Source organism: Lutra lutra, chromosome 7 (assembly GCF_902655055.1).
Source record: "Lutra lutra chromosome 7, mLutLut1.2, whole genome shotgun sequence".
Taxonomy (NCBI): domain Eukaryota; kingdom Metazoa; phylum Chordata; class Mammalia; order Carnivora; family Mustelidae; genus Lutra; species Lutra lutra.
In genome coordinates, this window is record NC_062284.1 from 84,792,563 (window position 1) to 84,819,349 (window position 26,787).

A 26,787-nucleotide genomic window follows, 5' to 3' on the forward strand; every position below is an offset into this window, starting at 1 on the left:
AGTCAAAATTTATCACACTAAATACTTAAAGTGGATGCATTTACGTCAATATGTCAAAAAATGTTAACATTAAAAAGATAATTATCAGGCGCCTGGGTGGCTCAGAGGGTTAAGCCTCTGCCTTTGGCTAGGTCATGGTCTCAGGGTCCTGGGATCGAGTCCCGCGTTGGGCTCTCTGCTTGGCAGGGAGCCTGCTTCCTCTTCTCTCTCTGCCTGCCTCTCTGCCTACTTGTGATCTCTCTCTCTGTCAAATAAATAAATAAAATCTTAAAAAATTTTTTTTTTTTTTTTTTTTCAAAAAAAAAAAAAGATAATTATCTAGGGATGCCTGGGTGGCTCAGTCGGTTGAGCTTCTGGCTCTTGGTTTGGGTTCAGGTCATGATCTCCTGGGTCATGGGATTGAGCCCTGTGTCTGACTCCTCACTCAGCAGGGAGTCTGCTTGAAGATTCTGCCTCTCCTCCCTACTTGCTTGCACATACTCTGTCTCTTTAGAGCTCTATAAATAGATAAATTTTTTCTTAAGATTTTATTTGAGAGAAAGAGAGAGAGAGAGTGACAGAGCAGAAGCAGGGAAAGCAGCAGAGGGAGAAGGAGAAGAAGACTCTTCCCTGAGCAGGGAGTCTGATGTGGGGCTCGATCCCAGGACCGTGGGAACAATGACCTGAGCCGAAGGCAGACAGACAGTTAACCAACTGAGTCACCCAGTGCCCTAATAGATGAATCTTTTTTAAAAAGAATTATTTACATGAAATAAACAAGTAAATTACCTCATTTACATAAAGCCATATACACAATTGTTAAGTAGAGCATGTAGTATGCATAGAGAGACTATCCAGGAAAAACCCAGGAGGGGATGTTTCATCTCCTTATCCATTTACTGGATCCTACACTGCTGCGCACCTAGACAAAATAGCTCTCCAGGGAAGTGCTTAATAAATTGATAATACTGAAGATGCTAAAGGTCAGAAAGTTCTCTTAATCCAATCTGGTTATCTTCTACATTTCACAGACTGCATACTTAGAAAGCTGTGCTTTCAGAGAATTAAACTTTTTCTAAAGGAACTATCCTAGTTTTAGGAAAATTTTTTAAAAGAAGAAAGCATTTGTTAACTAAGCTTCTCTAGAAGACTAATGCAAAGCCCTCATAAGAAGCACGTGGAGAATGGGGGAGGATACAAAAGGAATCCTGGAATGTTAAAAGTAGGAGTGATCCTCGAAGACCATAAAATCCATCGGTAGCATTTTATAGAGGAAAGACAGACCCAGAAAGATGGAGGGCTAGTTAGGGGAGGAGACCCACAGCTAGTTAGGTTTCAACCATAACCCACCTTCCCTGATTCCCACCCAAATACCCATTCTTCTTCATACTGATTTAGGCTAGAGTAGTTCATAAAAACTCAGACACACTGAATGGTAGAGTACCCAGTATTTAGATTCAGGAACTCTGTTAGCCACATAAAAGAAAGGGGACAGATTGAGAGCAAAGAAACAAGGGAGTACCTCTTTAAAGGGTCCACATCTGTAAAATGGCTCATCAGTGTAGAAAATTGGGTAGGGAAATTACATTATTTCTTAACGCTTTAATACTGTTCAATAAAACTCTGGGAAGCACAGTTGGTTAAGCCTCTTACTTGGTTTCGGCTCAGATTGTGATCCTGAGATCCTGAGATGGAGCCCTGTTCAGCAAGGGGCTGCTTGAGATCTCTCTCCCTCTTCCTCTGCCCTTCCCCCTTGTGCTCTCTCTCTCAAATACATAAATCTTAAATACATACATACACACAAACAAACCCTGGGGCTCCTGGCTGGCTCAGTCAAAAGATGTGACTCTTGATCTCGGGGTCGTGAATTCAAGCCCCACATTAGGTGTAGAGATAACTAAAGAATAAAGATTTAAAAAAAATAAAGTCCTAATTTCTGGTTGACCGGAATTGAGGTACATCTGTTCTTTGTCCAGGAGTAGGGCAATTCTAGGACTGTTCAGGGTAAATCACACTGACACAGGACCCTGGTGAATGCAGAGATCTGAAGGAAGGAAGGCAGCTGGTACTAAACACTTAGGCTGCCCTTTGTGTTCTGATCACCTGAGTGGAAAAGAAAAAGCTACATGTCAAGCAAGGTCCGAGACAATGGGAAGAGGAATTCTTTTGAAAGTTGTGCTCTCAAAAAAAAAAAAAAAAAAAGGAGAAGAAGAAAAAGAAAGTTGTGCTCTGGATTGATATCATTTAAGTCAGCTATGAACAAATGAAGGCTTTGAAAGGGCATTGACTCTGCCACTGAAAACTGCTTCTGAGTGCTTTGTGCTTCCCTCTGACATGCTCCTGAATTTACAGTCTCTTTTCCTTACTCCTATTCTCTAGACCCCAAAACAAGAAGATCTCAAATGGGAAGCCTGAGTTAATGATTCTCTCAGGACTTACGTTGGCACTACCTCACCTCTGGTGTCTTGTTCTTCACGTCAAATTAATTTTTGTCTTCAGGTTTGCACTTCAGTAGAATGACTTGCTCTTTGGTCCTTTAACAGGTTTCACTTTTTTAAAAATGGCCCTGATACACCATAAAATGCATCATATATGTTCATGTTAGATTTCTTTTTTCGCTAATACTTTCATTCTAAAGCGGGAATGGAAAGGAAGAGTGTGTTATATGGGCACCTGAATTCTGGTCCGTCATGCTGAGTCTTACATTCATTGGCTAAAAATTAATATGATCAGGGTAATTGAGGGCAAAGGTAAATGGAGTTCAAATCTGGTATTTCAGCCATCGTTCAGTAATCTGGAATTCCTAGAGTGAAAAACATCTAAAGGCACCCTTGTGGGAATGACTGGGAATATAGGAATATAGACCACTGAGGTGAAATGGTGATATTTAGATTTAGGTATTCTTTGAGGCTGGGACATAAGCAGATCAAACTCTCAGTATAAGCAAAGGGACTTCCATTTAGAGATCTGCCTAGAGAAAGCCATAGAAAACAGTGAGATGAAAAAATACAAGAGAAAGCTGGTACAGCCACTCTGGAAGGCAGCCTGGAGGTTCCTCAAAAAGTTGAAAATAGAGCTACCCTACGACCCAGTAATTGCACTACTGGGTATTTACCCTAAAGATACAAATGTAGGGATCTGAAGGGGCACATGCACCCAAATGTTTATAGCAGCAATATCCACAATAGCCAAACTATGGAAAGAACCTAGATGTCCATCAACAGATGAATGGATTAAGAAGATGTGGTATATATATATAATGGAATACTACGCAGCCATCAAAAATGAAATCTTGCCATTTGCAATGACGTAGATGGAACTAGAGGGTATTATGCTGAGTGAAATAAGTCAATCAGAGAAAGACAAGTATCATATGATCTCCCTGATATGAGGAATTTCAGAGGCAGGGCGGGGGATTTGGGGGTAGGGAAGGAAAAAATGAAACAAGATGGGATCTGTAGGGAGACAAACCATAAGAGACTCTTAATCTCACAAAACAAACAGAGGGTTGGTGGGGGGAGGGGGATCAGGAGGGGGGGGTTGGGTTATGGACATTGGGAAGAGTATGTGCTGTGGTGAGTGCTGTGAAATGTATAAACCTGACGATTTACAGACCTGTACCCCTGGGGCTAATAATACATTATATGTTAATAAAATAATTAAAACAAAAAATAAAATAAAATTCTATGTCCCACGCTTAAAAAAAAATAAGAGAATACCAATGAGTAAGTGCCATAAATCTTGAGAAATAATCTTTAATTTTCTCTTAGCATGTCTATTTCATGGTGTTTCAAAATTCCCTAAAGCTCTCTGTTCTGAGGTTTGTTTTTTGTTGGCAGTATTCCACTCAGTGCTTCCACATACCCCACATACACCACTTGCATTCAACTGGGAATTAAAATAAACAGGAAGACAATTATCTAGTCACTGATGGGAGCTAAAAATAGTTTGTGTTGCCAATAGATTGCTCACAGTACATTCTTATCAAACGGATTAAGTTATTAAGGTAACCATGATGTGTTGTAAATAGCAGCTGTCATATGAAGGGTTTTTGGTAGTTTCTGACAAGAAATGTGACATAAATTTCAACCACATTAAAATAATTATCCCTTGGGCGCCTGGGTGGCTCAGTTGGTTAAGCATCTGCCTTCAGCTCAGGTCAGTCCTGGGATTGAGCCTCTGTATCGGGCTCCCTGCTTGGTGGGGAACCTGCTTCACCCTCTCCCTCTGCCTGCCGCTCTGCCTACTTGTGCTCGCTCTCTCTCTTTCTCTGTCAAATAAAATCTGTAAAATAAATAAATAAATAAATAAATAAATAAAAATAATTACCCATCTTCTCTTTGGTGTTAATTAAAATCCAGCCCACAAGACCAAATACTTGAGAAATCACTGCTAGAGACTGTCATTTCTAATGGTAGAGACAGAAATTCATTTTTAAAGAGACCAGGTCACATTGTCCTTTCACTCTCAGCTGGACCAGAACATTACTTGGTATCAAGTTTAGTTCACATCAAAATACTTAAAATCAATTATTAAAACAGATTTCTTTTGCTTTCTATGACTACATTAGAACAGAGAATGCCAGTGCCCTAACAAATGCCAATGGAATTCCCTGACAATTCTGCTGTTCATTTGGCTGTCTCAGGCAGGGCAGTGTCCCAGCCTGGGAGAAGAGAATGGGCCTCCACACCTCCATGAAATAGGTTCCTTTGAAAGTGGTTATGGCGGGTCTTCCCAAAGGTAAGATGTACTATATTACTAAGTTGTTTTTTTTTAACCCCGAGATCAAGACACGTGCTCTACCAACAGAGCCAGCCAGACGCCCCTATCACTAAGTCTTTAAAAATAAAATATTCTTATAGTTTCCTCCTTTTTTTAGTGACCTTGTCTTAGAAGCCAAAGCTGCATTTTTTTTCTATTCTCTGCTCCAAAGCTGAGCTATCTATTGCTACTAAGTTTTTACACACACACACACACACACACACACACACACATATATATGCCTATTACATATATATAATTTTTAAAGGATCATTCTCTATAAACTCTTGTAACTTTTTTTTCACCTGAGAGAAAATGAAAACTTCTTTGTTTGTATAGTCTTCTACCACTTCTTCCTCATGAAGTCTAATCATAATAATGTGAATTCCTAAAGAGGGGTGGCCGAATTAAGCTAGGGCCTTGTTGTCTACCATAAAGTACTACTTGCAGAGGTGTATACTCAAAATCCTCAAGGCTTCCTTGTGTTCAGGAGGAAATTCGGGTTCCAGGAAGCTGTGACTCTGATAATATCTATTGGCTCAAATGAAGGGTCATGTCCTTTGGCATTTAGTTTGGTTCTCGCAGGCATGGTCAGATCTTTGAAGAAATAGATCTTTTCCAAGTTAGGCCCTCTAATGTCTAAGTACTGAAGAAATAAACTCGAGTCATACCAAGTTTTTGAAGAGAGTCTCATGAAGGATCACTGCTTTACACAGAGATTTTTATCTTTTAAAGCAAATCACATGGCTCTTTTTGTACTGACACACCAAGGGAAATTTATGTGAGGAAATCAGAGTCAAACAGTTTGTGCTTTGTAAGTGTCAGTAGATTTTTTTATTCCCACCCACTGCCATTATGCCCAGATATTCCAACACCACCCATGTTTTGGTCTCATTTCTTAACCTTTAGGTCATTTTGGCCCCCTGTGAGATGGCCAACTTGAGCCTTTTAAATTACTTAAAAGTGTTCCAGCTTCAGAATTTCAAACTTTCAAGTTCTTCATTTGGACCACAACTTGTTACCCACCCCACTCCTTCATCCCAACAACCAGCTCATTGGTATGTTCTGAGGTCCATCCCTTCCTATTTTAAAGGCCTCAATTGTCATTCCCCATCTGGGTTTGCTTGCCTTCTTCCCCATCCCACCCTCGCTCTCTTTTTTTTTTTTTAAGATTTTTTTTTTATTATTATTTACTTATTTTAGAGAGAGAGAGAAAGCAGGGGGAGGGGCAGAGGGAGAAGACCTCAAGCAGACTCTGCACCGAGCATGGAGCCCGATGAGGGACTCAATCTCACAACCCTGAGATCATGGGCTGAGCTGAAATCAAGAGTCAGATGCTTCACGGACTGAGCCACTCAGGCACTGCCCACCCCCATCCCACTCTTAAAGCATTTATCTTAGAGATGGTTTCAGTAACACCATGGATTCTTTCATTCCTTTCACCTCCTGCACTGCGTTTGAGAAACATCATTTTGGATAGCCCCAAACCATTCCACTTCATTCCCACACACCAGTATTGCTAGGAAAGTCATGTAATTATACAGCTGGAACTTCACTCCCATTTGAAGATTCTGGTTTTCATCTTTCATTGAATTCCCATTCATTTCCTGAAGGAGCTCTCTTAGCTTTTGCAATCTTAACTTGAAAAATAGTTTATCTCTTGGAACTTCCATTTCCTTTTCTGTTCAGGGGGGAAGATGGACTATAGCAGTACTTCTCAATCTTTAATGGGCATAGAATCATCTGGGATCTTGTTGAAAATGCAGATTCTGATTTGGGTCTGGTGTACCTAGGGATGCAATGCTGCAGACCATGTCTTGAATAGTATTTTGAGTAGCAGCAAATGAGCTCGCTTACATTAAAATAATAATGCAACAACACTTGTGAGTTTAAGTCCGCATCATCATCTCACCATTCTCACTGTCAGCAATGACTTAACTAGGTAAGATCTGCAAGCCACCTATCATGAGTCTCTTCAGCAATTTTTGCCCTTTCCAATAACTTTCCCATCCTGACCTTTTCTCCCTTTTCTTCTCTAGGTTACCTTTTCTACTTGCCTCCATTCTGTCCCTTCTTAGTGACTTGAGACCTTGTTCTCTTCAGTCAATCCCTTTCCACTGGCTCTTTTCCCATCTAACTGCAAATACCTTTAGGCTTGTGGCCCAATAAAACCATGCCTTGCTGGGGTTAGTTTAGTAGACAGGTGTCTCAAGGGAAGGCACCATCTCTACCCCCCTGGTTTCTTTCCAGTTAGGCATTCCTACCTGGGTGGCCTGCAGACACTCAAACTCAGCCACTTGGGAAACCACTCATCTTCAGCTCAACAGAGAGACTTCCTGCCTTACTTTGTTATTTTTTCTTATTCTTTCTCCTTACTTGCATATTTATTCAGTTAGCAAACTGTGTTGATATTTACCTTCAAAGTGTCTGTTGTGGGCTGTCAACTCTTGACTACATTTCCAAAAGAAGTTCTTTTTTTAAAAAAGCTTTGTACATGAAGATATTCATAATAGTGTTATTGATAATAACACTGTAAATAACTAAATGTACAAAACAAGGGAATGAAGAAGTAGGTATAATTTTAAATGTTACAGTAGTTAAAATGATTCTTTGTGTGTTGGCATGGATTAAATCAAAGAATATCTACAAAATGGCATGTCTAATATGATCCCATTTTTTAAATAGGGAAAGGGAGGGAGGGAGGAAGGCAGGCAGGAAGGAAGGACCGACCTATGGGAGGAAAGAAACACCTGGAGAAAAGTATCTTAAAGAAATAACATCTTGTTGATTCCAAAATGTTAATAGGTATCTCTGGGTGTTAGAATTGTGGATGATGTTTACTTTCTTCTTTTCATTGTCCGCACAGTCTGGAAGTGTTACAACATATGTGCCATACTCCACTGAGGCACAAATATGGTAGATACTAAGATTCCCAGGTGAGTGTGAGGCATATACCCCACAGGCAGGTTTTACATAAAGAATAAATAAATACATCTTTAGCCAGGCCAAAGATGTAAAGGAGTCAGAGGAAGGAAAAAGATAAAGAGGTTTCTTTGGAGAGAGTCATTGCCAGTCTCTGAGTTCCTTGGGTGTCCTCTGACCCCAGGACTCCAAGAAAGATGCCTCAGTAGGACGACTTGGAGATTCTCCTCAAGTATGGGTGACCCAGAGTGCTGGTGTCTGAGAACGCTGAAGCTTCTGTGGATGGGGCCTGAGTCTGCCTGCAAATATTGAAGATGACAGAAGGGTTGACAAGGGTCATCAGAAAGAGAACCAGAGAGGACTCTGCCTTGAGAGGTCTGATGGGAGCCAGATGTAGGAGGGAATTAGGGTTGTCTTGGGCTGGAAGGGAACTTCTGGGTGCTCAGAGGGTTGAAGAAGGAGCTGCAAGTGGCCACCTACATATAAATATGTATGGGCCCAGCAGAGAACCACTGAAGGGCCTAGAAGATGGCCCAGAGAAGAGCATCTTCTCTGCCAGGCTCACTAGAAACACAAGCTTTAAACATCTGCTAGGCCTAGAAAGTATTAAGCCACCCATTCTTACCTACCCTCCCCATCCTAGATTGCCCACCCTCCACCTTGGCTAGGGACGATTTTGAGCCAAGAGTGATTACGGAGGAAAAGCCAACCATGCTTTCCACTGGAGGCTTTAATCTGAAATCAACTTAAGATGATAGATTAGAAATGATGTAGTGCTGTTTGGAATTTTTGTGGTTTTGGAACTGGATATTCTCATTTCTGGATTGAGACTGCATTTGTTACTTAAAGTGACCATAGCACCGCATATTATCGAAGGAACAGAGAACTAATGGGACCTGCCAGTTTTCAAGTAGAGGCAAGAAGAGTGTGAGAGGAAGAATCACACTGTAGTTTTATCACAGTCTGTTCATCATGCCTGTTACTAGAACCTAGATGCCTGTTTCCATCATTTCTTGCCCCCACAAAGGTAACCACTATCTAATCCTCTAACAGTAGAGATTCGTTTTGCCTGATTTTGTACTTTATATAAATGGAATCATTCAGGATGTGCTCATCTGTGGCTGGCTTCTTCCTTTCAGTCGTAGGTGAGGTCCATCCACAGTGTTGCATGTAATTGTATTTCATTTCATTTTTGTTATTATACAGTGTTCTGTACTGTGAATGCACCACAAATTATAGTGCTGTTGATGGGCATTTAAGTAGCTCCTAGTTTTTGCCTATTACAAATAGCACTGCTTTGAATAGTATATTACTTTTCACAATGGGTGGAGAGTAATTAAAAAATCCCTTGCAAATATTCTTTCCCTTCCGTTCTCATGATGACTACCCCAGTTCAGGACTTCAGAAACTTCCACTTGGACTATTAGCAATAGCCTCCTGATTGATATCCCCATGTACAGTTCATCATATACACTGCCACCAGGTTTATAGTCCCAGAGCACAATTCTAATCTTGCTGCTTCCCTAACTCAAAAGCATTAGATGTTTCCCTATTGCCTTCCAACCAGAGCCTCTAAGTTCCTTAGCTTAGGCAATCAAGGCCTCCTCCCTGCATTTGTATCCTAATCTAGAACATTTGTGAGTCCAAGTCAAGCTAGGCCATTGCTGGGTCCTAAACACGGGCTCTTTTTTCTTCTGCTGCTTTTCTTTTCTTGCCACTCCCACTGCCCCAACAACTAACACCCCTGCTAGAGTTCTTGTTGTCCTAAGCTGAGCTCAGACTTCTTCCACCAGGCAGCTTACATTCCCTATGGCCCAAGGTGATTTCCTGTTTACAGTGCTCTGTTGGACTTGACCTCATGTATCATGAACTGCCTCCTGCTAGTGTTGCTTTCATTCATGTTTCATCTTCCCCACTGATGCAGCCCCCAGCTGGTTCATCTCTGCGTGTCCCAGAGCAGCCAGCCCAGCTTTTTACCCATAGAAGGGGTTCAGTACATGTTTGTTGAATGACTTTGGGGAAGTTGTCTGAAAATGTCTTCCTGATTTTCACCTCCAGTTCCCACTTCCCCTTTGAGTGAATTCCCCTCTTGCTCCACAGTAATTTGTGTGTGAGCTGACTGACTCAAGAACAGTCTCTGGTGTGTGATGCTTTGGCTGATCCTCAGGAAATAATGAGAATTTCTCAATGCCACTCTCTCTGATTATTACCATTTAAACCCCCCAATGTCTTAAATGAGCGAATATTTATTAGGCTTCAACTATGTATATGGCACAGGGATAACTGAAATGAAATTTGCTATAAGACGTCATTCCAGAATTTTTTATCTTGGAAATGTTGTCTGGTTGACTTTTGAAAGTTGTCTTTGTTTCACCCCTGTGGATGAAATGTACTCTGGGAGAAGTTTGGGGACCTCAGCTAAGGTCCATCATGTCATTTCAAAGCAAGGAGAAAATAAGATTGGAGCACTCTCTTGCTTTCCCATCAATAATTATCTTCTCAAGAACTAGTTCCTAAATTACTGACTGAAAATATTATTTATAACATCAGAAATCTCATTCATTTGTTTCTCTCCCCCATTACCCCAAGAGAGCCTGGCTCTTTCTGAGTATCAGAGATGACTTAATTTTGTGGTAAGAGAACAGGAATTAGAGGAAGCCAATTAGGAAACCTCAAGGAAGAGGAAGTGTCTCTAGTCTAAAGGGAAGGCTATTGAGTCTTATTTCCTCTCTGTTCCTAACTCACTCTCTTGGTGCCTGGCCAACTTCTGTACCTCCCTTTCCTCACCTGACCAGGGGGCTGGAATGAGAGTAATGGTGAAGGTGGTGAGTAGAGTAAATAAAGTTAAATAACATTCATAAAGACCCCAAGATGATAGCCATGAAAATCTTACCAAAGAACTGATTGATGCTTACGGTTCCCATCCCCGCCCGCAGCCATGGGTGAGGCTGCATGTGTGTGGGACAGGGTGGGAAAGAAAGGGCTGCTTTCCAAGCTAAGAAAAATAGACTTTCACTTCTGAACAATAGCAGAGTGCAGTGCAGGCTGGTGCAGTCCTTGGTTTCCTGCTGTACTAGGGAGACATCAACAACAGCCAAAAGTCCAGTCCTTATTCACCAGTGCCCTCCCATCCCTTCATAAACAGAGCTCTAAGTTGAGTTCAGATCTGTTAGGTGGCTTATTTTCACTGCAGTGGTTAATTTTTGTTTTCTCTATGCCTTTAAGGTGGGTACAGCATGCTTACCTGTTTGAGAGAAGAAACCGAGGTCATAGTCATCAGGTAGTCTGTGGCCAGGCTCAGATTGTAATTCAGTGCTTCTGACACTCATAGCAGAGTCTGACCATGTTCAAGACTCCCACCCCTCTCTTCCCCTTCTGATCTTTCACTGGAACATTTTCTGTTTTCTCAAGCTATGAAGGGCTTCCTGTGTTAACATGCCTAAGGGGAAGTTGTATGTTAAAAACCACCAACGGTTAAGCCCAAGCTGGCTGGGGTCTTCCATTGCTTCTTCCAGTATTCTGGGGAGACCCATGAGAATGCTTAGTGTTTTTCAAAATCTTTGGCTTCCAGAAACAAGATCAGTCGAGCATTTGATCTTCATTTGAGGGGAGTCTGGGAAAATAAGAGAAATATCAAAAGTTCTAAGAGGATATTACTGAGGTTTTTATAGCTAAAAATCAAGAGTGAACTGAAAACTAAAGATTTTGGCTCTAAAAAAAAATTTTTTTTGCTCTATTGAAGTGGCACGTTCCTGGGTAGTTTTAATTAAATGTCCTTTAGATTAGGCTGATGCAAGTTAATTCCCTTTCAAATCGAAGGACAGCATTCTCACTATTGGTGATGACTAAGAGAATCCAGGCACAGAATGATATTGACTGGTAAGGAAGGCTAGAGAAGGAGGGAAATGACAGCTGTGGGACTGCTATGTTGACAGAAATCGTACTGTACCCACCATTGGTACTGAGGATGAGAGCACCACACTAGATGTTATGCACAAGGGGGCAGGGGAGTGTTGCTTTATTGGCATCTGGTCAGGTAAAGGATTTGAAGGGCTTTCAAAAGTGCCTCATGTAAGTCGCAGAAGCACACTATACCCCGTGTTTGGTGCTTCATTTGTCCTCTTTTGCCCATAAATTATAGAACTGAAGTATAAAGAAATCATTTTTCTCCTCCTCGGACACTCAGCCAGAATGACAGCTCTCAGGCAGCCCACCATAGCTACCAGGGGAGGGGGGCTGGCAGGGGGCAGGAAGAACCACAGGACTGAGACTGCTGTGAGATACAAATAGGTAAAGCTACGATTACAGCCAAGTTCTTGCCCTCGGCCCCCTGGGGAGCACCGGATTGCAAAGTGTGGCCAGAGAGCTGGGCAGAGGTCTACTTTCCTCCTGCTGGTCACCCAAGCTGCTACATCTCTACCTCTGTCCTGCTTGCTATCAATCTTTGGGGCCCCTTAACCTCAAGAAACCCTAACTCTCCTGAAGTACCCCATTACCAGTGCTTATGGCCAACTCACAGGGCATTGTGTTTCAGCATCCTAATATCGCATGGGAACAGAGATCAGCTTCATTCTTACATTCCCTGGCTCACTGAACTGCTAGCAGAGCAACTTAAGCTCAGGACTAAATTCTTGTCTTTAAACACCATGTGATTCAGCATGTCTGCAGTCAGTCACTGGGAATATACGCTGCCACTTTTTACCTTTGCCTTGTGGGTAACCCCAACCTTCCACCTACCTCCACCCCCAGGGGAGATTGTGGGCCTTGCCAAATGGAGGGCCCCCAGGAGATTTTCCAAGGCTCACAAGATGTTAAGTCATCTCTAAAATTTTTCAAAAAACCAGAAAGTCATTTCAAAAAGTCTAACTTGGTGGCCCCACAGAGAGGAAGATCAAACTTTCCACACAGACACAGCAAGTCTGCCCCCATAGGCCTGTATTAAAGCTGCAAGGGCACTGACGACCTTGGTGAAAGTGTCTCCACCCCGGGGGAAGTCCACCTGGGTTGAGTAGGTTAGCTGCTGCTTGGTACCCAGTGGCACACACTTAGTCTGCTTCCAGGGGATTTCCCTCAGCAGTGGAATCAGCAAAGGGGTTTGTCTTTCTGAAAGATTTCCCAGAGGAATTCATTTGCCTCAGTGGAAAAATCTCAAATTCTAACATAAAATCACTGACGTTTTAGGGTTTTAGAATTTGGGTTTCTCATTCATCCACAAATCTCTTCAAAGAAAGATAATTAAACATAACAGAAAACACAAATAGTGAGCATGCATATTCACAGAATTCTCTCAATGCTTGCTGCATGCTAGACATGGTTTGGCATTGAGGATACACTGGGAGCAACACAGATGTGACCACTGCCCTCAAGGATGTTTTCATTGTAGCTTTCAGTTTGTGTTTGTGTTTGTGTGGAAAACGAGGTTTCCTCCAGGAAATATCCTTAGGAGTGTTAAAATGTATATACCATTCAAAATCCAATGCCTCTTTCAGGGCCCAGCTTAAATGCAATCTCAAGAAGGGATTAGGATGTCTTTGAACCTGTGAAATTCTCATGGCTTACAGTCTGTATGATTTTAAATATCCCATCACTGCATGGCAGGGAATACTCAGAGACACCATATAGCAGTCATGTCTACGTGGGAAGGAAAGGATTGCAGCTATGAAAACATTTCTCAGTCCCTTTCTTTCTACTGTTTGCAGTTCAATTTAAGAGTAATTTATTGAACTTGAATGAGCCAAGCCCCTTTTCAGAGGTGTCAGAAGACACAGAGATGAAAAGCATACAGTCTCTCTTCTGCCAATCTTTGGTGAAGTCTACACACACAACTCTTTAAGTTATATCATATAATTACCAATATTTGACCATTTTGACCTACAAAAAAAAAAATGGCCATTGCATTTGGTTCAGGCTAATAAAAGATTCAAATTAATGACATGCACTGGACATATGGGGGGAAGAGATAGATTGGTGGATTTGAACTTCTTCAAAGAGGAGGTGGCAATGAGTGGTCCTTGCAGGAGGAATAGTATAGGGTAACTAGGAGAGCTGGAGGAGTGTTTAGGCAGTGGTGCTCAGGGCAGTGCTGTGGTGTGTATCCCTGCGATAGAAATAGGCTGATGAAGTAGAAACAGAAGGCTGAAAACACAGGTATAGGTCAACTGGTAGAAAACTCTAAACTCTAAGCAAAAGACTATTTTATTCAGTAGTGCAAAGAAATGTAGGCAGGTTTGGCTCAGGACATGATCCCAGGGTCCTGGGATCGAGCCCTGCTCAGCAGGGAGCCTGCTTCCACCTCTCTCTCTCTCTCTCTGCCTGCTTCTCTGCCTACTTGTGATCTCTGCCTGTCAAATAAATAAATAAGTAAAATCTTAAAAAAAAAGAAATCAATCAATCAATCAATCTAGGCAGGGAACCAATTCAATGAGAGCTTAGAGTTTGCTCCAGAAAAAAATGATTTCAAGAATGTGGATCAACAAGAAGAGACTGTATGTGCCAGAACAGGCAAACTCTGAAAAGGGTCTAAATTCAGACAGTGGCAGTGGGAATGAAAAGCAGATCTATCCTATCCCATAGGAATAATCAATAGGATTTGGTAACTGACCAGACAGAAAAGCAACAGTAATGGCAACTGTTTCATGAGTGCTTGTTATACGCTAGGTACTTTGTTAGTACTTCACTTGCCTTCCCTCATTTAATCCTCACAGCAGCCTCCATAAAGTGAATCTTATCCAAATTTAATAGATAAGGGAATCCAGACCTGGGGATTTTACATTAGGTCACATATCTAGTAACTGTCACAAATGGCATTTAAGTTCAGGTTTAAATAGAAATGTACTTCTAATCCTTATGCTGTAAGGAATTCATTCATTTGACTAATATTTATGCTCAGCATTTTTCAAGTTGCCGGAGCTATACTAGTGAACAACACAAAGATTTTTGCCCTTATGGAGCTTAGTGGAGGTGGGAGGGTGGGATTAATAGTGAACAAAATTATGAATTACAGAACAGAAAAAAGGGCAGAATAAAGAATGATCATGATTATATAAGGACAGAGTAACTAGTTTTGGGGAATTGAAGACTGCATCAAGGTTTTGGCTCTGAGGACTTGTAAAGTGTGATACATGGGGCAGGAACTGTTTTGGTGGGGGAAGAGATGAGATGATGAGCTCTGTTTTAAACACACTGGGTTTTAAGGTCCTACGTGTCTCAGTGTAAAAAAACACCTCACAGGTAATTAGGTAAGACTGCTCCATGGGACGCCTAGGTGTCTCGGTTGATTGAACATCCAACTTTTGATTTTGGCTAAGGTTTCTGAGGTTCTGGGATGGAGCCCTGAGTCCCCCTCCTCCTTCAGTAGGGTGTCTGCTTGGGATTCCCACTCTCCCCCTGCCCCTCCTCCCACATTCTCTCTCCAATAAATAAATCTTAAAAAGAGAGATGGAGAGAAACTGCACTCCAGAGAAGGGTTCAACTAGAGACCTAGGTTTGGGAGACATCAACATAGAGGGCACCTGTGGGACTTGAGTTCACCCTCCTTAGCAGCTGTACAGAGAACTCTTTACGACTATTCAGGCAGTTTGGGAATTATAGTACACTAAGATTGCTCAGAGTGTGAAGGGAAAAAAAGCATTGAAAAGGTCAGGAGGAGTTGGTCCTGAGAGTGGGGACCTGAACCAGAAGCAAGGGACAGCTTTTATCAGGGCACTTGGAAATCAGCCAGAGCTGGAAAGTACCCTGTGTGCCAGAGATGCTGTTTGCATTTAGTATTTTCTTAATCATGTTTCAGTTTTGGATTTTTTTCAGGCTAATAAAATAGAAGTTTATCTTTAAAGAACATTCTTGAGAATTGAAGCTTCCTTAAGAATCTCCTTGAGAGGTTCTAATACATTTTTTCCTTTAAATGCAAAGTGAGTTTAGGGGGAAATACATTAAGGAGGTAGGAGTCCCTACTTTAGTATTACTTACAGCAGGCACTTAAAGTGCCAGAAACCTTGGCATAACCTGACTTTCTAGTGCACAAATTATTTGGGGGCGGGGGGGGGGGGGCGGAACAATACTAGCCTAACGTCATGTTTTGTATTTTATATTGGTTAAATAGGGGTGTGCTTGCGGAAGAAGTCAAAATAGGCACAATTTTACAAGGCCACCTGCTGTTTTAAGGCCTTCTGCTGTTCTCCCAGAGTTACCCAGTTCGCTTGGAATTACATCAGTTTATTCAACAACAGCCTGCTATACGCCCTGTCCTTTCTGTTCTTCAGTTTCAGTCAAGGCAACTTAACCTCATTCCTCCATTACTCCTGTATTTCCTGGTCCGCCTCTAACCCAAATTTACGGTTGCTGGTCAAAAGGACCTTGCCTGGCCAGAAAATTCTGCTCTTTCCAGAACCCGCTCCCTTCTGTACCTAAAGTAAACGGTTACTGTCGCAGCGGCTGCAACCCATTTTTCCCTGTAGTAGGAAGGAAAGTGGGTGGGTACAAATTAGGAACAACGTCAGCAATCCAGACAGAGGCTGGATATACACGTTTCAAAACTAACAACGAACTTAAATACACCATCCATTTAAGTCCCACCGGTACACGGATCACTACTCTAGGCCCTCAGAAAGCTTTTTCGTCCTTGCTACGGCCAATTCACTTTCCAGATTAAAGCTCCAAACCGCCACTACCGAAGGTCCTCCTGGTATGTGCAGCACGCCCAGCCGTGGGACTGGCGCAGGCGCACACCGAAGGCCGCCCCTGCTCTTCCCACCCCCAATGAGGGGTGGGGCCTCGGAGCTCTCTCCGCGCTTGAACCGACGCTAGAGTCGTGAGTTCGGCGCTCAAGAGCGGATGTAGCCAGCCGGTGCCCCGGAAGCAGTCGTTGCAACTTCCGGGGGATTTGTACGCCTGGTGCGGGAGCTACGGGGCTCAGAGACAGTGCTTGAAGTGGTGGGTGCGCCAACATGTCCCGTGGTTCCAGCGCTGGTTTTGACCGCCACATTACCATCTTTTCACCCGAGGGCCGGCTCTACCAAGTAGGTGAGTGAACCGAGTCTGCCTTTGGTCCACTCGAATTGCTCTGTCATTGTATGGCCTGGAGCAGGCAGACGCGGCCGGAGTGTAGTCCGCGCGGGCTGAGGCATGGCCAGAGCTGGGACGGGAGAAAGGCCGAGGCTGGGTCCAATCCCGTGGTGTTCCCACCGCTGTCTGGAGGAGGGATCCGGGTCCCGATGGCTGAAGGCCTCGCCTCTTCAGGGTGAGCGGCCGCACCTCCTGGACACAATAAAGAGTTAAGGAAGGTAGGACTACAGTTGCTGACTCTGGCTTCCTGACGCCTCTTCACTTGTTACAGTTTGGCCTGGGTGGGCCCAACGTCCATACTTCTCTCAAGGATAATTGGCTCCTTAACCTTGCCATTGAAACGCTCATCTCCGTTTTCCTTTGTTTGCAACATGCACTTCCTTATCCTAGTTAACTGTGCATTGGCATTTAGAACCTTTTATGTGCCAGACGCTGTGCTGGTGCTAGGGGATGCAGAGATGTCACACACTCTCCTGTACTGAAGCGCACAGCTGAAAGGGAGTGACAGATACGTAAACAAACGAATAAAAAGAAAAATGTGTCAGATTACAAGTGTCTACAGGGTTCAGGACATCTTTGGAAAACTGGCAGAAGGAATGACTGTCAATTCTAGAGAAACCAGCATCTCCTTTTAACCCACATCTGAATGTTTCTAAGCAATTTAAAGCTGGTTCTGAATTGTAGGTGAGGTACGGTGAACTAGCTGTTTCCTGCAGAACAGCTTTAGTGGAAATAAACTCTAAAGTAGCTATCATTCATTCAGTGTAACAGTGTAGTGTGTTGGATCGAAGTGGTATCAGGGTTTAGATTATAATTATAACCCCGATCTTTAACCTCTTGCCATAGAGAATGTAGCATCTGGAGAATCTGATGTATATCTAGCCCCATGATTCTTTGATTTTTGAGTGAGTTTAGCACCTCACTGCTTTGGGGAGGACAGTAATTTCATTTGTGCTTGGAAATCATAAGGAGAGAGTTGGGATATAAGTGAGGTTCTCTTTACCTGTAAACTTTAGAAATAGAGTTAAAGATAACTTAGAATGGAGCTTACCCGGTATATGGCTACATACAGTATATAATGTAGCAAAAAACAAGGGTAATTCAGTAACCCTTTTAACTCATCCCCAATTGAAAAATAGGATCAAACAAGAGAGATGCTAACTGTATCCTCAAGAAAGTTTCATTTTTAGTTTCTTTCCCGAGTTTTAAAGAATTTTTCTATGTTGGGTCACTGCTTTGAATGTTCTGTATTGTGGTTTTTAATGTATGAACAGGAAAAGTCAGACCTGCATTTTGCTTTTCTATACCATATTGTGAAATCCAGCCATAAAGCAGTCTTTAATGTTTCCCAGATTTTGGTGAGTAGAAAGACTGGATATAGTGTCAGTTAAATAATTTTTTTAAATTTTAGAATAAAACGTGTGGTCCAAACAAGGTTAATATATAGACAGGATGACTTTTCAGTTCTGCCTTGTTGAATAACACATTGTCTCTGCTATCAGGGCACTAATTAGACATTGCTAGGAAAAGGAAAGTGAAAGAATAGTTAGTATGAACAAGCAGTATAGTGGTGAAGCGTTCAGGCCCAGGAGCCAGAGCTGGATTCAGATCCCTGCATGCTCCATACTAGCCAACTTGGGCAAGTGATAACATTAGCCTTAGTTTCTCTTTACAAAGTTGGGTTAATAATTCCTTTTTATGTGGTGGTTTTGTGGATTAAATACGACGATAATGTAGAGTGCTTAGTACAGTACTGAGTGATCGGTAAATGTTATTAGATGCCTGTTTGATTTTTTGGCGCCTTTTATTTTTTCCTGCTCTATTAGATTGGTAGCTTTGTAGACATGGAGTATTTTCTTTTTTATGGTCCATCCATGCTTGGTTCTCTAGTGAAACATTTGTACACGTTGATAACACTGTAAATGCTGTTTATGAGTTTATAAACTTTAGAATCCACCAAAGACAAAGCATATAGGAAGTATGAGTGCAAATTGTTAACTTAATAATGGGAAAATAATATAACAAAAATGAGGAGATAACAGGGAAGGAAAGATTAATAGGAGGGTGAGTGTATGCCCCTCATCTTCCATAGTTGGTACTCAAAAGATAAATGTAATCTAACATTGATAAATCAAAAAAGTATAAATTTAAAGTTACAGTGCTAACCATAATTATAAACAAACAGTGTTTGCTCCCAGGGAGTAACAGAAAGATTTTTCATTGTCATTTATACTCTTTAACCTATGGAAAAATTTCTTTTAATTGGTGTATTCAAGAGGTGTCTGTGTATGTGTGTAGAAAAAACTGTAGAGCTATACATAGAGCACCTAGCTTTAAAATCTAACTTCAGAAATTACCCAAGGTTATCAGTTGGGAAACTAAGGCCCAGGTGGGACAAAATAAACCTGATTACTTTCAGGCTTTTCTTTTCTGCTTGCTGATCCTTTGCTGGATAGGCCTGGCAGGGAAGGGGAGAGGAGTGGCACTTGAATTTGCCTGTCTGGTGGACCTGAGCATTGCCTAGTTGCATCTGAGGGAGCATACTGATAAGGAACATGAAAGAAATGGACCAGTAGAAATAGATTGGAGAGGACAGTTTTCTAATCTAGAAATACCAATCTGGCATTGGTATTGAAGCTAGGATTCCTGGGTTCAAGTCCTGCTCCACACCAACTATGAGAACTTTTCATTTGTAAAATAAAAATACTAGGGCTGACAGGCCTGTAAGGATTTAATGACTTAATAGATGTGCTTAGAACAGTATCTGTCACATAGTAAGGGCTCAGTGGCTGATAAAAATGGAATCAAGAGTTTTATAAATAAATGGACTGAGAAGTACCTACTGTTTGTTATCTTTTGCTATTAAAAAAATAGTTTTAAGGGGCACCTGGGTGGCTCGGTGGGTTAAAGCCTCTGCCTTCAGCTCAGGTCGATCTTAGGGTCCTGGGATCAAGCCCCGAATCGGGCTCTGCTCAGCAGGGAGCCTGCTTCCCTCTCTATCTCTGCCTGCCTCTCTGCCTACTTGTGATCTCTCTCTGTCAAATAAATAAATAAAATCTTTAAAAAAAATAGTTTTAAAGTATTTCTGAACCCATACTTCTCATGCCCTCTTTGATTTGAAATTAAACTTGAAATTAAGTAAGTGCATAAACATAAATACATATGTATTATTACTACACACAAAAAAAGTAATGAAATCAAACACTGCTGTTCAAATCCCATATTCATCCCTCATCCACATGCCAGTGCCAGAATTTCTAATGACCCACCTGCTTAAAGGTGAGGGTGTTTTGTTTTTTAAGATTTTATTTATTAGAGCCCATGAGCAGGGGGCAGGGCAGAGATAGAGAATCTCAAGCAGACTCTGTGCTGAGCACAGGGTGTGTTGTAGGACTTGATCTCGCAACCCTGAGATCATGACCTGAGCCAAAACCCAGAGTCAGACACTTAACCGACTGAGCCACCCAGGTGCCCCTAGATGATGGTTTTAGAGAGGGTAACATTAGGTGGCACTATGAAGTGAGATACACTTTCCATTTAGGTTACAAGGTTAGGGAAAGACCTAAGAATGAACAGCTTCCAAAAATCTTAATAACAAAAAGTTTCTAGCATGAAGCTTTGAAATTAAATACAGACATATTCTGTAGAATACCTGCCTGGCCCCAGTAGAACAACCCTGGTTCTTTTTAATAACCAAACTTCATAGAATGTATAGATCTCTCAATTCCTTTTTATTTTCAGCTTAAGTTTATGTAGTGGGGGTGGGGGTGTTTATCTTCCAAAACTTAGTATAGCATTCCAAACAAAATTATGGGCGGGGAAAATCTTAGTCTTATAATGGCAGAACCTCAGAATCACCTGTAGAGGCCTTGCCGGTGTCTGTAAGGGGTTGTGCATCCCTGCTGTGATATGCAGATCTTACTATGAGCCGATGTCTGGCATTGTGCTTGTCCTCAACAATTTTGTCTCAATACCTTTTATATTGAGCCCCCGTTTTTTTATAGTGTTACACAAATGACTCCCAGAAAAGTTGGGAAAGTATTGGGGAAAAGTATAAGGAAAGAGACAAAGTGAATAAATAAACAAAGTGAATAAGAGGTTACTGGGAGAGAAAAGTCTCTATACAAAACAGTGATTTATGTACCATTATGTTTGAGGTCAAGGAGGCAGTGAACATTCTAACCTACTGATTTAGTATTGGGCTGAACCATCTGAAACTGCTGATGTTTGGCTTTTTTTTAATCTATAAAAATGGCTGTTTCATGTTTCAACCTAATACTTACAAATAGGTATTTTACTATGTATTTAAGTTACAGTTTAAGGAATTGGAGGCTTGGGATTGAGTATAATTCATTATGACTTATTCCATTTAAAAAATGGGAAATGGTCTATCAGTTATCATTGTCTTGCATAATTTTGGACATTCAAGAGCAGATTACAGAGATTAATGTAATAGTGTTTGCTAGTTTGTAAGTTCCTGAAATTTTATCCCAAACCCCCCAAGCCCTAGTCCTTAGTGATGGAAATAAAGTGTTTAATATTTCTCACATTTGAATTCTGGTTTTAAAAAACAAATACACCTTTTAAATGCTCCCCTTACGCTATTCTGTTTGTTTTTTTTTTTTTTCCTTAATTGGCCTTCATGCTCACCTCTGTTGTAAACTGTCCTATTCTTACCCTACCAGTGTTTCTTTAGAAGACACTCTCGTTATTATGTTGTCTCAAGATTTTTTACTCCAGCAGCTTCCATTTTTCTGGAAATTATTAAAAATATTTTATGGTGGTAATGTTATAATAGAGATTTATTTATATAAAATTTTATTAAAATTACAGCACAGATGGTGAGTACTAAAATAATACAAGAAGGTTACTGTGGAAAGTGACACATGGGGTGCTTGGCTGGCTCAGTCATGGGGGGATGTGGCTCTTGATCTTAGGGATATCGGTTTGAGTCCCATGTTGAGTATAGAGATTACTCAAAAAAAAAAACAAAAAAAAAAAACAAAAAAAAGTGACACAGCCAAGAAAGATTCCTCAAAGAAGGTGAATTGATTAGACAGGTCTAGGGGATACCAGTGCATAGGTCAGTCAGGTTAGTCAAAGCATGGACAGTGACTGGAAGAGCAGACTATAGCAAGTTTTTAAGAGATGTGGGTGCCATGGTAGAGTTTGGACTTTGCTACTTAAGTTTTGGACATAGCTGGAAGAACAACGACAAGATTATTAAGTAGGATAGCAGGAAAGTTGAGTAGAATTCTAGTAGAAAGGGACTGATAACAGGAAGTCCAATTAGGAGAGACTTGTTCCATAATCCATATAAGCCCTAATGAGTGAACTAAGATACTGAGAAAGGGTGGAGGAGACTCCTGAGTTTTATTTTTTTTTTTAAAGGTTTTTTTATTTATTTGACAGAGAGAGATCACAAGCAGGCAGAGAGGCAGGCAGAGAGAGAGGAGGAAGCAGGCTCCCTGCTGAGCAGAGAGCCCGATGCGGGGCTCGATCCCAGGACCCTGAGATCATGACCTGAGCCGAAGGCAGCGGCTTAACCCACTGAGCCACCCAGGCGCCCCTGAGTTTTATTTTTTAAATTTTGATTATGGAAAATTCCAGGCAACAGTTTGTAGAATAGTCTGATGACCCTCATATACCCATCACCCAGCTTCATCAGTTGTGAACATTTTGTCAGTCTTGTTTTCTCTTTATTCCCTTTCCCATATGTTTACCCTCTCTCTGTTAAGAGTATTTTAAAGCAAATCCTAGGTATGAATGAACATTTTTCTGTTGAGGGAGAAGAGAAAGAGTCAAGGATGGTACCCAGGTTTGTAGCTCAAGTGGTTAGTAAAACTGTTATTTGAGATAAAAACTTTAAAGTTGCAGGTTTATAGAAGAGTAATTTTCAGAAATGCCTGTGGGAGAAGTAGTCATTTGCAACTGTGGGTACATAGCAAATGGTGACACAGTCATGATTATATAGGATAAAATCATCCCGGGATAGGGAGAAATGATAGAATCCTGGGGAATACCAGTATTTAAGGACTTGGCTGAGGAGGTAAAAGCGGTGAAGGGGACTGAGAAGGGAAGTTCAGAGAAGTGGGAGATGAACAGTAGGAAAGATAATTCTTAACTAAGAACTTTAAAAATTCAGTTCCTCAGTTGCATTAGGTACATTTCAAGTGCTCATTAGCTACATGTGACTGATGACTATTTTATTTGACAGCACTAATCTATATAGAGAGGGAGGTAGAGGACTCCTTCACTGAATCCTGGCAAATTCACAGCTGTGTTCTCTACTGAGAAGTATTTTTTATATGTAAAATATTTTTTATTTTGTGGGACAAAATTTTATTATGTGGTGATGGGGGTAGCTCTGTTATGACTTTTATCTTCTGCATTTTTTAAAAATCTTTTGCATTATTTAAACAGATTAGATAAATATTGTTAGTGAATGAAAGAGGCTGACAAGGAGTGGTGGAAACTGTGAAAAACTGCAAAGCATGTGTCAAACCGAGGTGATGTTCACTATGTAAGGATGAGGGTCTGGGCACCTGGGTGGTTCAGTCGGAGGAGCATCTGACTTGGTTTTGGCTCAGGTCTTCATGATCTCAGGGTCATGAGATGAGCCCTGAAATAGCCTCCATATTCAGCAGGGAGTTGGCGGCTTCTCTTCCCTCTCCCTCTGCCCCTTCCTCCCAGCTTGTGTGCACTTGCGTGCATATGCACGCTCTGTCTCTCTCTCTAAAATAAACAAATCTTAAAAAAAAAAAAAATAAAAGAATGAGGTTCAGGTGTTACCCGAATTTTTTTTCCTGAGGAAAACTAAGTCCAGATTTTTTTTAATCTGATTTTTAAAACCTTCCTAGAAAACCCTGCATTTTAAACCAACTTTAGTAAGCTGAATTGGGCCTATGGCCAACCTTTGATTTAGTATTTATTGGTTGCAAATGTAATTTTAAATTTCCTTGGTTCCTTGGTTTTATTTCACTATCCAGTCTAAATGTGAAAGGGCAAAATACACACTTCAGGGAAATAGGAAATGCTATAGAAGTTCAGAGAAGGGTTTGAAGAATCTCATCTGGGATAATCAGAATCCATGGGAGCTGGAAGAGGCTTGAGGAGGAAGGGCAAGCTCTGGTTAAGTTGAGGTAAGAGTGAGAGGGCACTTCAGGCAGCACATAAAGAAGAAAAGATGTTGGTATGGGAAAGAGCAGGTCTGTTCACAAAAAATATAATGTAAGAGGAGAGTTGGTAAGGGTTGCAAACTATTATCCCTCTACAGCCATAGATAGATTATTTCTTAGGCCAAAATCATGTTCTGAGCAATTGGGTAATAACAGCAGGCATTTGGAAATGTGGTGCTGAAATTAGACAAGATCAAGGATAGTGACCTAGATAAAAGAATCATCTGTATGTAAATGACTATTCTTAATATTGCCTTACCTCTATAATGTCTATAATGATAGCCCCCTTTTTTTATTCCCAGTACTAGCAATTTGTATTCTCTTATTTTCCTGATTAGTTTGGCGGGGGCAGGGAGGAGGGGTGCATATTAGTTTTCTGTGGCTGTTGTAACAAATTACCACATTTGGTTGCTAAAAAGGAAATATATTCTCTTGTGGTTCTGGGGGCCAGGAGTCTAAAATCAGTTTCCCTGGACCAAAATCAAGGTGTTAGGCAGGACTTTAGGAGAATACATTCCTTGCCTTCTCTACTTCTGGAGGCTACTAGCTTCCTTGGATTGGGACTGCATGACTCTGATCTTCAAGACCAGCATCTTCAAATTTCTGCTCCCCCTTCACAGTACCTTCTCTATGTAAAATCTCCCTCTCCATCTCTCGTATAAGGATACGTATGATTGCATTTGGGGCCCACTGGGATAATCTCCCCATCTCAAGTTTGTTGTTTTTGTTCAAAGAATCAATTTTTTACTTTCCTGACTTCCTCTTTTTGTTTATTTCATTGATTTCTGATCTTTGTTATTGCCTTTTTCAAATTTGGGTTTATTTTACCTTTCACTAAACTTTTTAGAGGCTTAGCTTCTTGATTTTTGACCTTTTCTAATGTAAAAAGGTTAGCATATTAGTTTTCTATGATGCATAAAAATTACTACAAACAGCAGGTAAAAATAACATACATTTTTTAACTCCAACAGTCTGTGGGTCAGGAATAGTCTGCTTAGAATAGGCTAAGGCTGTAACAGTGTTGTCCAGGTTGTGTTCCCTTCTGGAGGCTCAACTGGAGAAGACTCTGCTTTCAATCTCACTGAGGATTTTGGCAGAATTCATTTCCTTTCAGTATGAAACCAAGGGCCCCAGCTACTTGCTGGCTATTCCCTGGAAGACTCATGGTTCCTTGCCATCCAGCCACTTAGCAAGCCAGTAAGAGGAATCTCTAGAGTTAGTCTGCTATCAAGACAGTCTTTTTTTTTTTAAGATTTTATTTATTTATTTGTTAGAGCACGCGCACGCAAGCACAGGCAGACAGAGTGGTAGGCAGAGGCATAGGGAGAAGTAGGCTCCCTGCCGAGGGAGAAGCAGGCTCTCTGCCAAGCAAGGACCCCTTTGTGAGACTCGATCCCAGGACGCTGGGATCATGACCTGAGCCGAAGGCAGTTGCTCAATCAACCGAGCCACCCAGGCGTCCCAAGACAGTCTTTTTTGTATATATGTAGTTTTATTGATAAATGAGGCACATACAGGGTACAGTTAAGGACTGAAATTAGACTCATTTCACAGATAAGTCAGTTTGTAAGTTCACTTAATATCTGTAAATGCCATACTTGTTATCTCTGATAATATTTTAGATCCAGCGCTGTCTACATTTCACTTATATTTATGAGGGAATTGGAGTTAGTTTGGGTTTTCTCAAAAGCAAAAACTTTTAGGTAAATATTTTTATTTTAAAATTTTTGCATATTTACTCATATTTGGGACAGACATTTATTACCTTTGTAAGACAAACAACAATATGTTAGAAAAAGATGATGGTAGGAGAAACATCATGGTACGGAAGATAATGTGCTGCTTTTGTTTTTAAGGCAGTCTTCTATAATGTAATCAGGATAATGATATCCCATCATCTTTGCCATATTCATTGTCAGAAGCAAGTTACAGGTCCTGTCCACACTCAGGAAGAGGGGATTACACAAAGGTGTGAACACCAGGAGGCAGGGATTGTAGAGAGCAGGCCACCTTAGGGTCTGTCCATCATTGCCATAAAATTCCTTCTTTTAGCTGCATCCTACAAATCTTGATATATTATTATCAGTCAGTTCAAAATATTTTTAAATTTCCCTTAGGATTTTTTCTTTGATCCATGGATTACTTAGAAAAGTGTTTTAAAAATTTCAAATATTTAGGGAGCCTGGGTGGCTCAGTGGGTTAAGCCGCTGCCTTCGGCTCAGGTCATGATCTCAGGGTCCTGGGATCGAGTCCCGCATGGGGCTCTCTGCTCAGCAGGGAGCCTGCTTCCCTCTCTCTCTCTCTCTCTCTCTGCCTGCCTCTCTGTCTACTTGTGATCTCTCTCTGTCAAATAAATAAATAAATAAAAATCTTAAAAAAATTTTTTCAAATATTTAGTTATTTCAGTACTTTAAAATTTATTGAGACTTGTTTTTATGTTCTCTAATATACGCTCTGTCTTAGTAAAGGTACTGTGCGCATTTATATTACACCATGTGCATGTGTATTCTTCAGTGTATCTATGTGTAGTGGTGTTAAAAAAATCTTTAACTGGCTGGGTTTTGCCATTTCTCTTTTTAATTTTGCCAGTTTTCCTTTTATGTATTTTGAAGTACTTTTATAAGGTGCACATACATTTGTGATTGTTATAGCTTCCTTATGAATTTATTTTTCTACTTTTGAAATATCCTTATCTCTGATATATTGCTTTGATGTCTGTATGTTGTCTGATTAGTATAGTCCCTTCAACTTCCTGATGCTTACTGTTTGTTAAACTGTGTCTGTGATAGATACAGTATGTTTGAGTCTTGCTTTGTTATCCATTCTGACAGTTTCTGCTTTTAATTAGAGTATTTTGTCCTTTAATATGTAATGAAGTTGTTGGCTT

At 41.0% G+C, this 26,787-nt stretch overlaps 1 protein-coding gene across 3 annotated transcripts in view; it reads left to right on the forward strand.

The window, feature by feature from the left end:
- The first annotated feature begins 4,630 nt into the window (after window positions 1-4,630).
- PSMA6 (proteasome 20S subunit alpha 6) overlaps window positions 4,631-26,787 on the forward strand; it is a 32,313-nt gene continuing 10,156 nt past the window's right edge. Inside the window, exon 1 of one of the 3 annotated variants that reach the window (XM_047736518.1) lies at window positions 4,631-4,719. In XM_047736518.1, coding sequence (XP_047592474.1) covers window positions 4,701-4,719 — 19 coding nt within the window. In that variant the 5' untranslated portion in view covers window positions 4,631-4,700. Of the gene's footprint in view, window positions 4,720-16,511; window positions 16,681-26,787 lie in introns of those variants that run through there. The other 2 variants (XM_047736517.1, XM_047736519.1) reach the window with 2 other exon arrangements.